This window comes from Drosophila tropicalis, unplaced genomic scaffold (assembly GCF_018151085.1).
Source record: "Drosophila tropicalis isolate 14030-0801.00 unplaced genomic scaffold, ASM1815108v1 contig_845, whole genome shotgun sequence".
NCBI lineage: Eukaryota > Metazoa > Arthropoda > Insecta > Diptera > Drosophilidae > Drosophila > Drosophila tropicalis.
In genome coordinates, this window is record NW_027173338.1 from 10830812 (window position 1) to 10845104 (window position 14293).

General features: G+C 34.3%; 2 protein-coding genes and 1 non-coding gene across 3 annotated transcripts; 1 reads left to right on the plus strand and 2 right to left on the minus strand.

Moving 5' to 3' along the window:
• Positions 1–1924: 1924 nt before the first annotated feature.
• Positions 1925–4531, minus strand: Tom70 (translocase of outer membrane 70). Its single transcript, XM_068295275.1, has 4 exons — positions 4331–4531; positions 4015–4164; positions 3128–3976; positions 1925–3065 (listed from the first exon to the last, which is right to left on the minus strand). Exons 2-4 carry the CDS (start codon positions 4130–4132, stop codon positions 2272–2274), a joined length of 1761 nt encoding a protein of 586 aa, XP_068151376.1. The 5' UTR covers positions 4133–4164; positions 4331–4531; the 3' UTR covers positions 1925–2271.
• A 1068-nt stretch (positions 4532–5599) lies between these two features.
• LOC137581376 (uncharacterized) lies at positions 5600–10501 on the minus strand. The gene is made up of 4 exons (XM_068295602.1): positions 10138–10501; positions 6021–6437; positions 5816–5965; positions 5600–5752 (listed from the first exon to the last, which is right to left on the minus strand). Exons 1-4 carry the CDS (start codon positions 10382–10384, stop codon positions 5601–5603), a joined length of 966 nt encoding a protein of 321 aa, XP_068151703.1. The 5' UTR covers positions 10385–10501; the 3' UTR covers position 5600.
• A 3417-nt stretch (positions 10502–13918) lies between these two features.
• LOC137581584 (U2 spliceosomal RNA) lies at positions 13919–14114 on the plus strand. Its single transcript, XR_011033193.1, has one exon. It is a non-coding gene; the product is annotated as a U2 spliceosomal RNA (small nuclear RNA).
• Positions 14115–14293: the final 179 nt, after the last annotated feature.

The window sequence follows — 14293 nt, forward strand, 5'->3', positions numbered from 1 at the left end:
AAAAGGTATTAAGATTGCGGAGTTTAAATAAATTTTCCCTTTCCTTGAGGTACTTTTTAATCCTGCATCATATAAGTAGAAACAAAATATTTAGCAATATTATCATTATTAATAAAATATTTAAAACCCAATAAGATAAAGAAAACAATGGCTTTATCTCACATTTTAAATTGATTTTTGGTTTTTATTATACATTATGCAACATTTTTATTCAAGGGGCATTATTTACAATAGATAAATTTATAAACGACAAAGGACAAAGCAAAGGACAAAAAGCATTCTGCGTATTTTAAAAATAAAAACCACAAGCAAAAATCGTCAGACCTAATGGCTTTGACTGGCTGTGACATAATTTCAACCTTTAACAAAGCGTAATTATTTCGATTATATTTTAGATATATAAATCTTCACATAAATCTTTACAGATATTAATTTTATCAATTAAGGTTACTTAAAAAAGAGCTACTAATGGACTACAAAGATATTTTGATTATCATTAAAGCCCGAAATTCAGTTTTATCTCAGCTCAAGAACAAATTCCAGCAAATATCTAAATTTACTTCTGTACATACTTAGATATGTACATATATACACATACATATGTATATACATAGACATATCCATATTCCCCAAGCTCTATGTATATAAATTCTTGCTTAAACGAATTTGTTATCTATCAAGAAACATGGCAGGGAGTAAAATAATAGAATTTCCTCTTCCGAAAGTTGGAAAGCACAGCCTTAGGGCTCACATACATACATATACAAGATGTACAAAAAGCTGCTTTGGCAAAGAGGCAGCAAAACGCATTGCCACACACAGGCATACAGACCAAAAGTGTCGAAGATGCAGAAAGGAAGGACATACACAGTAGAGGACAGCAAAGGACTAAGGCTAAAAACGGCACCAAGTCAGCTGCCAAATAGTAGGCTCCTCTTTATACATACATATATCTCAATGTATGAGTCTGTGTGTGTGCGTGTGTGTGTATGGGTGTGTGCAAGTAATGGCATTTATACGGAAAAAAGACCTTGAATTATGTTAGTGTCAGCAAATATTTATGCTGACAAATGCATACCTCTGCCTAATTGATTTTAAAATCATTGAGACTTAAACAGATAAACAATAAATTGTGGAAATGTGTTTTAATTCTTTAAAATGTTGGCTAATATTCCAACAATAGTTACTTATTTGCCCCAGTGGTTAACCGACCACATGTTGTTAAGAAACTCCATAGAATGTAACCAAAGCCTTTGTCAGATGTCAGAAACAAATGGCAAGAAATAAAAAGGAATACCCGACAACAAAACAGTAGCGCATGAAAATACAAAAGGATATGTTCTCACCATGCTTTATATAAAAAAAGGAAATGCAAGCAAACACACAAACGCCCTCACACATTCACATACACTGGATAAAACAGCGAGCAGTCCCATAGAGAAACAACAAAAGTGTTGCATAAATTCAGGCGCTGCCTTTTGGAAACCTCATGTTCACCTAACAAAGAGATATACTTAAATTATGAAGAAAGCCATTTGATATTTAAGGCACACAGTAGTATTGCCAGCAGTTGGCGAACTGTGCTGAAACTTTTGTGCTCAAGACCCAAAAGTCTTGAAAACTTTGTATGCATTTCCTTTTCGGCATTGATATGAACTTATATATACATACATACATATATAAACATTTCTCATGGTTGGTGAACATGTCATCTGCCTTATTTCCTTATTAAAGCTAAAGTAGAAATCATTTTAAAAACCAAAAGTTATAACTGACAATCGTGACTAATCGGGATTATTTTGAGTTCTCTGACAATTTTTGAATTCATTTAAATTTTTCGTATTATTAGCAATGATAACTGTCATTTTCATTTTGATCACAAACAATCCCCAACACAAAACATTTGGTAATTAAAAATTAACTATCGAGTTTATCAGTTTCTTTAGTGATTGATTTCCTTAGGCAACAGATTCTAAAATTAGATATATCTATATCTGTATATATATATTTATATATGTATATTAATACACAAAACGATTCCAGCTCTGCCAACGTTGATCTATGGCCTAAAAACTAAGAGGTTTTTGTTTTTTGTTTAAACTTAAACATGGTTTTCAATTTTTATGTTATATCTAACTATATAACAGGTCCAATGGTGGTGATAAGGATTACGTAAAAGATTAACTTATTTTGGGATTTATTTCTGGCTAAATGCTGGTCACTTCCTTCATCAAGTTCTTCTGTCTTATTCTCCATTGCGTTTTCTGTGGTCTACATGGCCGCCTGGGCCATGAAACCAGATTGCGCCATTGCCGAAACCGAATTCATATCAATACCCAATTTTTTGGTCACATTTATCTGGGCCAATGCAGCATTGCGCAGAGAGTAGACATGAACTAATTCCGCTTGACTCTTTGAGTAGATTAATGCCTTCTCGAACAACTCAACGGCACGAGCTAGATGCGCCCTTTGTACTTCGACAGTGCCCAGCGTTTCATAGGCCAGTTCACATTTAGGATCCACTTCGATAGCGAGTTCTAGAAGTTGAACAGCCTTCTCGATATCTCCACGCCATTGCAGCATCATGATGGCCTGGTGGACAATCAGAGCTGGATTTGTTGGTGCCAATTTCATAGCCTTATCGTAGTATTGGGATGCTTGTGCGAATTGCTGCTGATCGGCAAGTACCTGAGCCATTAGACTGTAGCATTCCACACAGTCGGGGTATTTTTCAATGGCCTGTTCAAAACTACGCATAACAGTCTCCAAACGCTTCTGATCGCCGGACAGGAGCGCAAGACGATATTCTGCATAGCATTTTTGTACCTGAGCAATGGCATGATCTGGAGCCAAACTCACGGCCTTATCAAACTCAGCCAGAGCAGGTTCAATGTGTTCCAGAAGCAACAAAATTTGCGCACGCTGATGATACAGATCGGCATTTTTGGGATTTAGTTTTTCTGCCCTATCGAAATCGGCCAAACCGTTCTCCCGATCTTCCAATTGAATGAAAAGAGCTGCCCTCTTTATATAGGCATAGGAACGCAGATTAGCATCCGCATCATCTGAAGGGATAACAAAGTTAAGTAATCAATATTGATATTGATAAACCATTGTCATAACTTACCATTTTCAATGATGGCATTGAAGTCCTGTTTGCACTCCTCATAGGAACCACATAGCAAATGGAAAGTTCCACGCATCAGCAACGCTTCTACCTTGTATTGGGATTCTGCTTCCGATGATTCAATTTCATCAGTGCAGGCGGGTATAATTTCATCAAATTTTTCATCCTCAAATGCTTGACGGGCCTTTAGGAAACCACGTAGCGGACCACCATCTGATTTTGGCAAATCAGTTCTTTGCAAAGGATCGGCAATAAAGGAACGCATATATGTATTCACAAAACTGGATGAGGGCACAATTGGTTTTCGATTTTTCATCGATTCCTGGGCATCCACACGGCCCGTTTCTTTCAGGATACGATCGGCAAACATTATGGTATTGTTGTTTTGGAACATCTCCAATATACAAGTGGCCGTGACATCATCCAGACAATCGACGATATCCTTTGTGGCCTCATTGGCCCGTGCCCGTCTATAGTAGGCCTTGGCATAGCGCGGATTATTCTCAAGCGACAAAGAGCAATCCTCTTTGACTTTATTCCATTTCTTTAGCATCTCATAGGAGGCAGCGCGATTCTGATAAAAAATGGCCAAGTCCGAACGATGCTCCTTTGGACACTTATCAATGGCCTTGTCATAGAAACTAATGGCCTCATCGTATTTGCCATTGCGATAGCAATTATTGCCCTCCGTTTTATAGTTATTGGCCTCCTTTAGCGGTGACATTTTCTCACCCAGCTCGGCCGATTTCTTCTTAACCTCCAGTTCTTTGTCGGGCGCAGTGCCATCTATGGACAAATTCTGTTTGTCCAGTTGCCCTTTGAACGCTTCCCCGCACTGTCTCCGTCCACCTTGCTGCTGGTCCCCTTCGTTCCTTTTCGCTCGCCGCTAGCACTAGATCGATTGATGACATAGATCCCCAATCCAATGGCCAAGGGAGTTCCTAATATTAAGGCCAGTTGCCATTTACTGAGCTTTATAGATCCAAAATTGAGTGCCATGGCCATCGTTCCTGTCAGAGTGTGTTTCTTGTGTGTATCTGGATATATATAGAGAGGTGGGTGTGTGTGATCTGTGAATAAACTTACTAATTGTGTAATACTTGGCGGGCAAGCCTTATCAATTAGAACTCCAACCCGCTAAATATACATGCATATGTACATATGAGCCGGCGGCCGCCCTCTCATTGATTTTTCATTACTCACTTTTTTAGATCTTCGTTGCCTCTAAAAACTGCAGTGAATTTTGGAAATAAGAACAATAGTTCTGGTTAGGTTTCACTGAAAACTACAGAATTAAATATATTATTTACATATGCCCGATATCTCTTTAAAACTCAGGAAATAAGCCTACTACGTAGAGCTGGGAAAAAAAATAAAATCCTAGTGGCAAGTAAATTTCACATGAGCGTTCAGTGGCGCCCCCACATATTTACACAGATATAACTTTGAATAACTTTCAAAAGACTCCACAGCAATAAGATAGGAAACAATATTTTAGACTAAAACCTTTATATATGTATTGCCAACACTCAATCGTTGTTATTTAAGATAATTTTGATTTATGAAATTAAATTATTTATTTATTTTACATATTATCTACATGAACCGAGAAACATGTGCAACAACAGCTGTTTGCTTGAACTAGAGATGGACCTAAATCGTGAGTCGTTATTGTGTGAAAAGTTATCGAAAAGCCAAATATTCAAAATTTGAATGCCTATAAATTTAATTCTAAAATATATCGGTTTATTAACATAAAGTATTTACAGATACAGACATAATTTAGGTAAACTGCCTGAGGAAATTATATCATGCATCCATAGGTCTGTTTTTATAAACATGTATGGTTTTTGATTTATTTAATTTATTTATTTGTAGTAGTAATTTATATTTTCCCCCCTTTCTCAAAGACCATGTGAATTTTCATATAATATGTCTGAACAGGCAAGTGCTAAAAATTGTTTGTAAATTTCAAATAAGTTTTACAGTTTGAAGAATAGAAGACATTTTCAAGTTAGTTTTCTGTAGATCCATTGTCATGGACATAAGGATAGTCTTAACATATTCCACATTTTCATTTGGAGGGTGTCATCATCATACAGGAAGTCCTTGTTGACGTAAGAAAGATCTTACACACTTTTGCAATTTACTTAATCCAACCAATATTATTTATACCATCTAAATTATTAGGATAAAAAACATTTCAAGCTAACTTTGTTTAATTTTTTATGAATTTGTTAGGATTTTATTTTTATACTGATGGAATTTAAATAAATACAAAATGTTTTTTTCTTTTCTTTTTGAGGTCAACAAAAATATTGTCTTTTGCTGTTTTGCCAAATTGTGAGCGCATAAAACAAATTATTTGGAAGCAGCGTTTAAAATTAATATTAAAAATTGTATATATTAAACTAATAACTAACTACAAATTAAGTGTTTGTTTGTTCCTTGAACTTTGTTTTATGATTTGTGCTTATTGTATCAGGAATTTCTCTATAGGAACCTGAGCAAAGAAATCATTGATATGGGATATCAAAATGGGAGCCCATTGTTCACGTGTTGCCGGAATGCCAACGCGAGTGATTTCGGGCAGATTTTCATTGACCAAATTCAGGATCATGGCATCTGCAAAACAACGAGATAGAAATTTTTGAAAAATAACTTTTAAGGCAAGTGAAAGAAACTCACTTAAGTTGCGATCCGAAAAAATGCCATTAGCAATGACTTGGGCATTTCCAATATTCACATTTGCATTCAGACGATGCAGACTAAGACGCTGCTGTCCGCTTGGCAACTCTTCAATATGGCCATCAGTCAAAATGGTCGCCTTGATGTTATCTGAAATGCAATTTATACAGAGGACATCCTGGAACATCTTGGGGAAACAACTCACCAATGGTTATATTAAATGGCCCCTTGGGCACCAGACGCAAGCCACCAAATTTCACATCGGCCTTAAAGTGTCCTCCAGCCTTCAGTTGGGGTAATTCTACGCCCAATTTGATTACGAATCCGCTATCCGTGAAATTGGCATTCACCGTATTGACTTGAATGTCGCTAATGCCATAGATTTCCATGTTCTTGATCAGTAAACCGCCTTGGATTCCATCATTGGTATATCGGAAAATTCCTCGCTTATAGAAATATGGATCAATAGATCCAAGATTATATTCGGGTACACCGCGATATTTCAATTGTGGGGCAAACGTCTGAATCAAACCACGAACACATTCGTTAAGCTCCGGCGAACTGAGACTGCAGGGCATTACCACTCCATTCGATAGCTGTGTGGCTGTCGTCAATGGTGTAACTAAATGGCGAAAGTGAAATATATTTTTGAGGATTAGTTCACCACTTACTTCGCACTGATTCAAGTTAAAGCTATTAAGCTCATTGGGGCATAAACCTTGACGCCTTGGCACCTCCTCCTCTATTCTCTGAGGGAATGAGTTGGCAAACCATCGAAGCGTTACAAAGTTCACGTGTCTAAAGTTTGACATGAGTTTACTTTGACATTCGACGAATCTCTGTGTCAGGGTGACACACGCACAACAAACACACACACACACACAAATACCCCCTTTAACAATGATGAGCTATTGTCAAGGTTTCCTTGAAAACCAAAAAAAAATTGTGGCAAGGTAATTTCTTTGGGTGGCAAGTCAAATTTTGTGATTTAACCAAAAATGTTTAAAAGCAAATACGGTTAATCCCGCAATAAACTTACATTTAATTAGCACGAATATAAATTGTTGGTCAAGAGTGTGGGCTTCTTAACAATTGTTAACTGATATACCTACAATTACTGCTAAAAATATGACCTATGGTAAAAATCTTCTAGTGGTCTATGGTGGATTATTACAGAACCCATATAAACGGACAAATCAATTTTTGCTTGCTTTATGTAAAAATAATCCTGAATAGAATCCTTTTGCTATCCATGTATAAAGAACTTAAGACGTCTGACTTTTGAAAGATCTTTATGAAAACTGAGAACTAGAACACCTCTTAAGTGACTATTGTCATGCCATATACTCGAAATATGTATTAGTGAAATATAAATTGAAGTATTAAAAATTACAAATAATAAGACTTAGTTGCAATTCTTAGAATAAAGAAATAGATTGGGCTACCAAATAAGTAAGGTATTAAGAACCTATCGACAAATCTCTAGTTAGTTTTACTATTTAGGAATGTTTTAAGACTTTCAAATGTGTCAGTCAAGTTTGACTTATTCATTTTGCATTCTGCTAAACCAGTAAACTAATTAACTGATATATATGTAAATATTTCAGTTGAAATTGTAATTGGTTAAATAAAGCTTGTATTTTTTTTATCTCTATCGTTGGACAGTTTTAAACTAATAATCAAGAGAATAAAATGGTCAATTAAAAATTTGCATAATTATTTTTTATGTATTTTTGCGAAAAGAACAAACAAAATTATAGAAATGTTATTAACTACGAAAAGCTTTTTATTTGTCTAATGACAGCAAAATGACAATTATTTAATAATTATCTTTAATATTCCTTAAACCAAGATGCCTAATTAAAGCAGGCAACAAAATGTTTTTTGCTGGTTAATTTCCATGACAATTTATATGCCTGAGTACCCCTTATTAAGCATTTTGTATTTTGAGTCTCTCTTAAGCGCTCGAGTGCCCGATGGATGACAAGTTCAATGTCAAAGGTGAAGTGAACACGAAAAAAGAAACGAAAACCAAAACGAAAGACAAAACGAACGGCTATCAAAAATCTGTTTGTTGCTGTTGTTGTTGTTTTATTTTGGTGTCGATTTGAAAGGGTGTTGGGTCAATTTTTTATGTTTTTATATGCCGACTGGTTTTTTTTTCACTCTCGTCTCCTTCTTTTTTTGGGCGAGTCATGCAAGTGAAGTTCGTTGCCTAAGTCTTTTGTTTGTCAATTTAAAAAAAAAAATTTGCTTGACTCTTTGTGGTTGTTGTTGCTGCAGTTGCTATTGCTATTTTGCGCAATTAGAGATATGTTACAATTGCAATAACAACACAACAACAACAACAACAATAAATTTATAAAAGCCCAACAGAGAGGTTTACGCATTGATGTAGGTCAGTTTTTTTTCGAATCTCATTTTCATTTGTTTCTGTTGTTTTTTTTTTCTTTCAAGCAGCAGCCGGTTTTCTGTGAATTTATGCCTCGTTTTTTTTCTCTCTCCCTCTCTCTCTCTCTCTCTCCCTGCTCATGCTGTTGCTGCTGCTGAACTCTTTTCGCAACAACTTTTGTGGTTGATTAAATTAAAGCAATTGCCAATATTTAAATACAAAATGTTGTTTACCTCTTCTACTGTTTATTCTGTTTCAACTTTCATAACCAATCATCACCTGAGAATTTGTATTTACTCAAGCGCAGTTTGACAAGCATTGCCTTAAGCCAGTAAGAAATAAAAAAAAAGTGGTTTATCACTTTTACTCTTTAGTTTTTATGTATGTCAAGTTCAAGCAGCAGAGGCTTTACTTTTTTTGTGTTAAAAGTGTTGGACAAATATTAAAAAATTTAAGATAGGTCTCCAAACATAGATATGTGCAAACAGACTTGCTAATTTCTATTGCAATTTCAGTTTCCACAGTTACGCATCAAGTTTTTATCGGCTTTCGGAATCTCATTAAAATACATATAAAAAAAAAAAACTTGAAGGTTACCGGCATATAAATTTCGTGTAATGTTTGCTTTTTATGAAGAGCTTACAATGAGTCAGCGGAACAACATTTATAGCCAACACACGCAACATAAGCTGAATGGAATAAAAAACGAATTACGTACTTTAAGTTCTATTTGGTACTTCTTTTTTATGTGGAAACTTTGCAGGTGTCTTTTCTTTCTTAGAAAAACTTCTTAATAAGGGGAATCACATGACAAATATAGATAAGTATTAAAATTTTGAAAATGTTCTTACTAATATCTAAATGTTTTTTCAATGAGAATATTTAGATTAACCTTACTATATTTTAAATAGTACCGATAAAACCAAAAAAGGTGTCTATAAAATATATTTTATAATTAGAAAACTTATAGATTTCTGCCCAAAATATATTTATTTTTTGTGATATTCTTAATATACATACTAGACAAGTGTAATTGCTGCAAAATTTCAGTTTTATGGTAAGTGTTGAAGTCACATCATTTAATTTATGTTGACTTGCACTTAGTCTTTTCAAGATTTAAAAAATTTTACATATTTTATAAAGTGTTAAGTGTGTTAACAAGAACCACAACAACCATGACATTATTCTTACAATTAGTTAACCTGAATCTGAACAATGTTGAAAATTATAGATACGCTGCAGCGTAGAAATAGTTATAAAATTACACTAAAATGTTTCAATTAATTTATATTGGGTTGCTTCTTTTAAAAGATGGAAAAAAGGGTCAGAATTTTATTTCCACATCATATTCAAAGAAAAGTCGGTAAACTGCTTCTTTAATGGCAAAACTAATCAAAAACTTATGCCAAGAACTTATAAATCTAAAAAGATCTAAACTCTTAAGTAAGTCGAAAATGATGTTATATTAGTTTAGTTTAGGCTTGGTTTTCTCTTGGTTATTTCCCTAATTTCAGCATACATCGAATAGAGTGAATATTTTCAACTTTCAATTGAGTAGACTCGTTTTCCCTATATTTCTTTTGATTTGAATTGTATTGAATTATTATGATTTTCCATCGAACAAATCTCGCATTAATCATAAAAAGTGAACTGCATTTTGCATTTTGAATGCCAAACTAACATTAAAAAGAAACCATATACAAAGCGCCAACCTCGACAACAATTTTCAATTACCAATTTTTCAATTGCCACAAAAGACTTAGGCAACAAACTTGTTTTTTTTCACTACAGTTCAACTTTGTTTTTGCATTTTCGTATGTTTGCTCTTTTTGAATATCAAGTTCTTGTCGTGTTGTTGTGTTGCAGTTGCATAATAGTTTCAAAAAATAAAAAAAGCAAAAACGAAAACGAAAAGCTCCTTTTTGTTTACCTGTGTCGAACTGCAAGCCTCCGAAATCAATTGGCGAACCAGGGGAGACCACAACAAGACCTCCATCGCCATTCACAATGCTGAGCGGGGACGTGGCATACGATGATCCCGTTTCCACCACCACGTCCTCCACCACCAAAGGATCCTTGGGATCGCTACTAAAGACACTTGGCGCGGATGTGGGCAAAGCACTTCCGACTGCGATCAATAGCAAAAAAATGTAAAGCAACTGCATTTTTCCGAGCATTTTTCTTTTTGGTTTGTTTGTTTTTTACTTTATTTTCTCTCTTTTGCACAATTGGCAAAATGTAAACTTGTTTTAATTGATTACTTTTTTGTTTGCTCTTTTTTTTCTGTGCACAAACAGAAATGTGTCTTTTGTTGTTGTGTTTCGCTTGCTTTTTTGTTTTCTTTGCGTAATTTTTTCAAACCGGCTTCACAAAAATGATAACTGCAATTGTTGCTGCAATTGCCCACACACAGTCACACGGACACACACACACAGACACACACACTCTTGCTAATTGCCAAATATTTGCCCACAAAAATTCAGCCAAGAAACTATTTGTATGGCTTTTGGAGTTGATGCCGTCGCGTTGCTTGCAAATCTTCAAATGAGCACTGCATAAAATTCACGTTTATTTATAGTTTTCAAGCTGCCTAGTTTTTTCCACAGTTGGTTGTTTTTTTTTTCTTTGTTGGTTTTTTTCTGTTTTTGTTTTCGTTTAGCCAAAAATTTCATTCGAAGGCTTTCCGGAGCGGCTGCGATTTAGCTGCAAAGCTTTTGTCTGAGCTAAGCTTTTAGCTGATAGCATCTAAGAGAATTTTTGGGGTTTGGGAGCAACTGGTCAAACAGTTTGAGCATCCCTAGTCAGTGCTCATAATAGGAACTTTGAGAATTTCACTTTAAATGCTCTTATAAGATCGCACATAAGCCATAAAATAAATCGTAGTTCGAAGGTCAAATTCACTAACACCCTCTTTAAATTTATGAAATTTAAATTAAAAATTGTTCTCATTAGAATTAAAGTTTCTGTATGGCCATATACAACAAGTTCTGCCCCGATCTTGGGTCCAAAATCTTTCTCACAATAGGCCTAATTAGAAGAAAGAACAATGCACTTGCATAGAGTTCTCTTGATGAACAAGAATACATATCCTATAAGGGGTTGGAAACAACATCTTCTCTGCTTCACAAACACCTTACCAAAGAGAATAAAAGTACAGCATTTGTTGACCAAACATAATTTCTTTCTCTTATTTGGAATTAGTTGGATAATTCCTATAAAATAAATGAATAAAATAGATTTCTATGTTTAACACAAAACCTCGACATCAATATAAAATTGATAAAATCAATACATGTGTTTCTTATATTATTTTAAACAATGCAGAGATTAGTTGATCTCAAGATACCACTTAAGACTCGAACCCATGGTTGGCCGAATCCTGTCCTTAAAAGTAATCAAGGACAGTAAGAACTATACGGAAGGATGCTATTTTCAATTCAAATCTTAATTAATACTTCACAATAAAAAGAGTAAGTGACTATTTCACAAAAACTGGCAGACATCATTGATTATTTCATTGAGACGATTTCCGGCTGGGTATTTTGTATGTTAAATTGTTGCCATAGGGTCAAAGATGACCTCTTACAAATGTGTCACATTGTGTTTATTTTAGTCATTTGTTACATTTTATCATGTAATTAGCTTCATTTAACGAGATTATATTATCGAGTTTCGCAAGGGACGTTAAAGTCATTGTCGACCTTTAATGCTAGTAAAATTTGATAGTAAATTTAGAAATAAATCCCGAAATCCCTGGGAATGTTCGTTTTATTACTAGGGCAGACAAAAATGTTTCATAAGTAGATTTTTCGAGGAGTCTAATTCTAATAATAATGATATACATTATTAGTCAGCCCAAGTGAACACTCACGACTTAAACTTACAACATAAAAACTAATGTTGTTAACAAATAATATGTTTTGGATAAGAAGACAAAGATGAATAAGAACTATTTAAAAAATATCACGAAAGCCCTTTTCGGTTGTTCTATTACAACGAGTTATGTGTAGTTTTATATTGTCGCTACTTTTAATTCATGGACATAACTTAATTTTTCGTAAACATAATAACAAAATGTAGTTTAGCATAAAGTGATGTAATTTTCCTGTTCAAAACCGTGAACGGCGCCTAATGTGCCATAAATTAGTTTCATCGATTGCATACAATTATTTATTCTTATTGCTTAGCGACATAATGTTTTGCATAACAAATACATATGTATATTGTGTCGCCTGCCACAAGACTGGCTGGGCATAAATTAATTTATTTTCAATTAAGTAAATACAAAGATTTTGCGAGACAAACAAGTAGACCAAAAAGAAGAGTCAATTGGCAAAAGGAAGTGAGGTTGCAGTAAATATTCTCTTGACTTTTTCTTGTTTTTTGCCTTGCAAAGTTTACTTGTTTATGCACAAGTTAAACGAGACAACGAAGACAGACATCACGTCTTTCCATTAACCTTGAATTTTTGATTTTTTAATTGAACGCCTCAAAACTCGACAAGTACATGAATCTACTTATGTGGAGCTTCTTCTTTTGTGTGAATAAAATGGTGCAAAAGTTATATATAAAAACATAAATAAATCTTTTGGTAGTCAATGACCTAGATTTACATTAATCATAAATAAGCTTTGTAAGGTGGCAATGCCCTTTTTTATTGGGCCTTAACCATTATGCAGTGGCTGTAAAACTGTAAGCTGGGATTGGGATGAGGGTTTGGCAATGTGTCAAGTAAGTCTTTCTGTTTCCTGTTCTCTGTAAGACTGACATTTCTTTGGGTGTGGGAATTACTTGCAAACGACATGAGGAGCTATTTCATGTGTGCGTGAAAATATGTTGGGAATTCATCAGAACTCAAAGCAATCTTTCAATTATTCAATTATTATTATTTACATTACAGATAATATTTTTTCTGTTTGTTAAGTATTATAAGCAATATAGTCCTTAAAACCATTTACCAACATAATTTCTCTCTCATCGATTTAGAAATTTAAATTATAAAAATAGTAATGTGGACAATGTTGAAACATTTAAGTATTAACATTTCTTGTTGTATTGATTCCAGTACACTATCTTGAAACATTATTTTAGTTAATACAGAAGATACCGACTTGATGTTTAAGCAACTTGTTACTTTAGTATGACTTTTACTGTTTTGAGAAGGGGAAGATTTAAAAAGACTTTTTTAACATTTTTCTAAATATCATAAGATACATAAGTAAGTTCTATAACTAACTAATATAAACAGTTCAAAAACAATTAACCAAGAAGATTTAGCAGTACGATGGAAATTTAATTATACAACAAAGTGGGTCTAAAAATTGGTTAACATTTTTATATAGAAACCAATCCACAATATTTCTGAGCAATTTAGGCATTAGGAAATTCAATTTGCTTAAATAAAAACCAGAATCTTTGCTGGTATTCTGCATTAATTAACTATTAATTAAGTATTAATGCACTTTCGCTTTTTCATTTTTACGTAGTCATACCTGAATAACAACAAACCTAAAAATAGATATTGCCATTTTGTTTATTTTACTTAACAAGTAGATCAGGGAAAATTAGAGCAATTCTATGCCAAAAGTTAATGTAACCCCGTAAAGTCGGCAACACAATTGTACAAAAACTAGGGACAATGAGAACTTATAATTCTCAAATGGTTCTAGCATTTCCTTCATCGAGAGGCAAGTCATTGGCTGTTTCTAGTTATCGCTTCTCGGCCTTATGGCTAAGATCAAAGTGTAGTATCTGTTCTTATCAGCTTAACATCTGATAGTTTCTCCATTGGAGAACAACAAATGTTAAACTGATTTTTGGAAACAGACGGAGTGCTAGGGGCTTGCTCCACCTCTGTCGCGGGTTGGCCCGGTATTGCAGTACCGCCGGGATTTCGGCCCAACTGAATAATAAATTTACAAATTAAAATATAGTTGCTAGTAGCTTTTGATCCCCCCTTGACTATTCGTTAGAAAGAGGTGAATTTGCCCAATCTCCTCTCGAGTGGCGGCATTTTCAAGTTGTCCGTCAAACCCGGCATAATTGAAGGTCAAACAAGTAATCTGAATTGCTGCTCTGCCTCCATT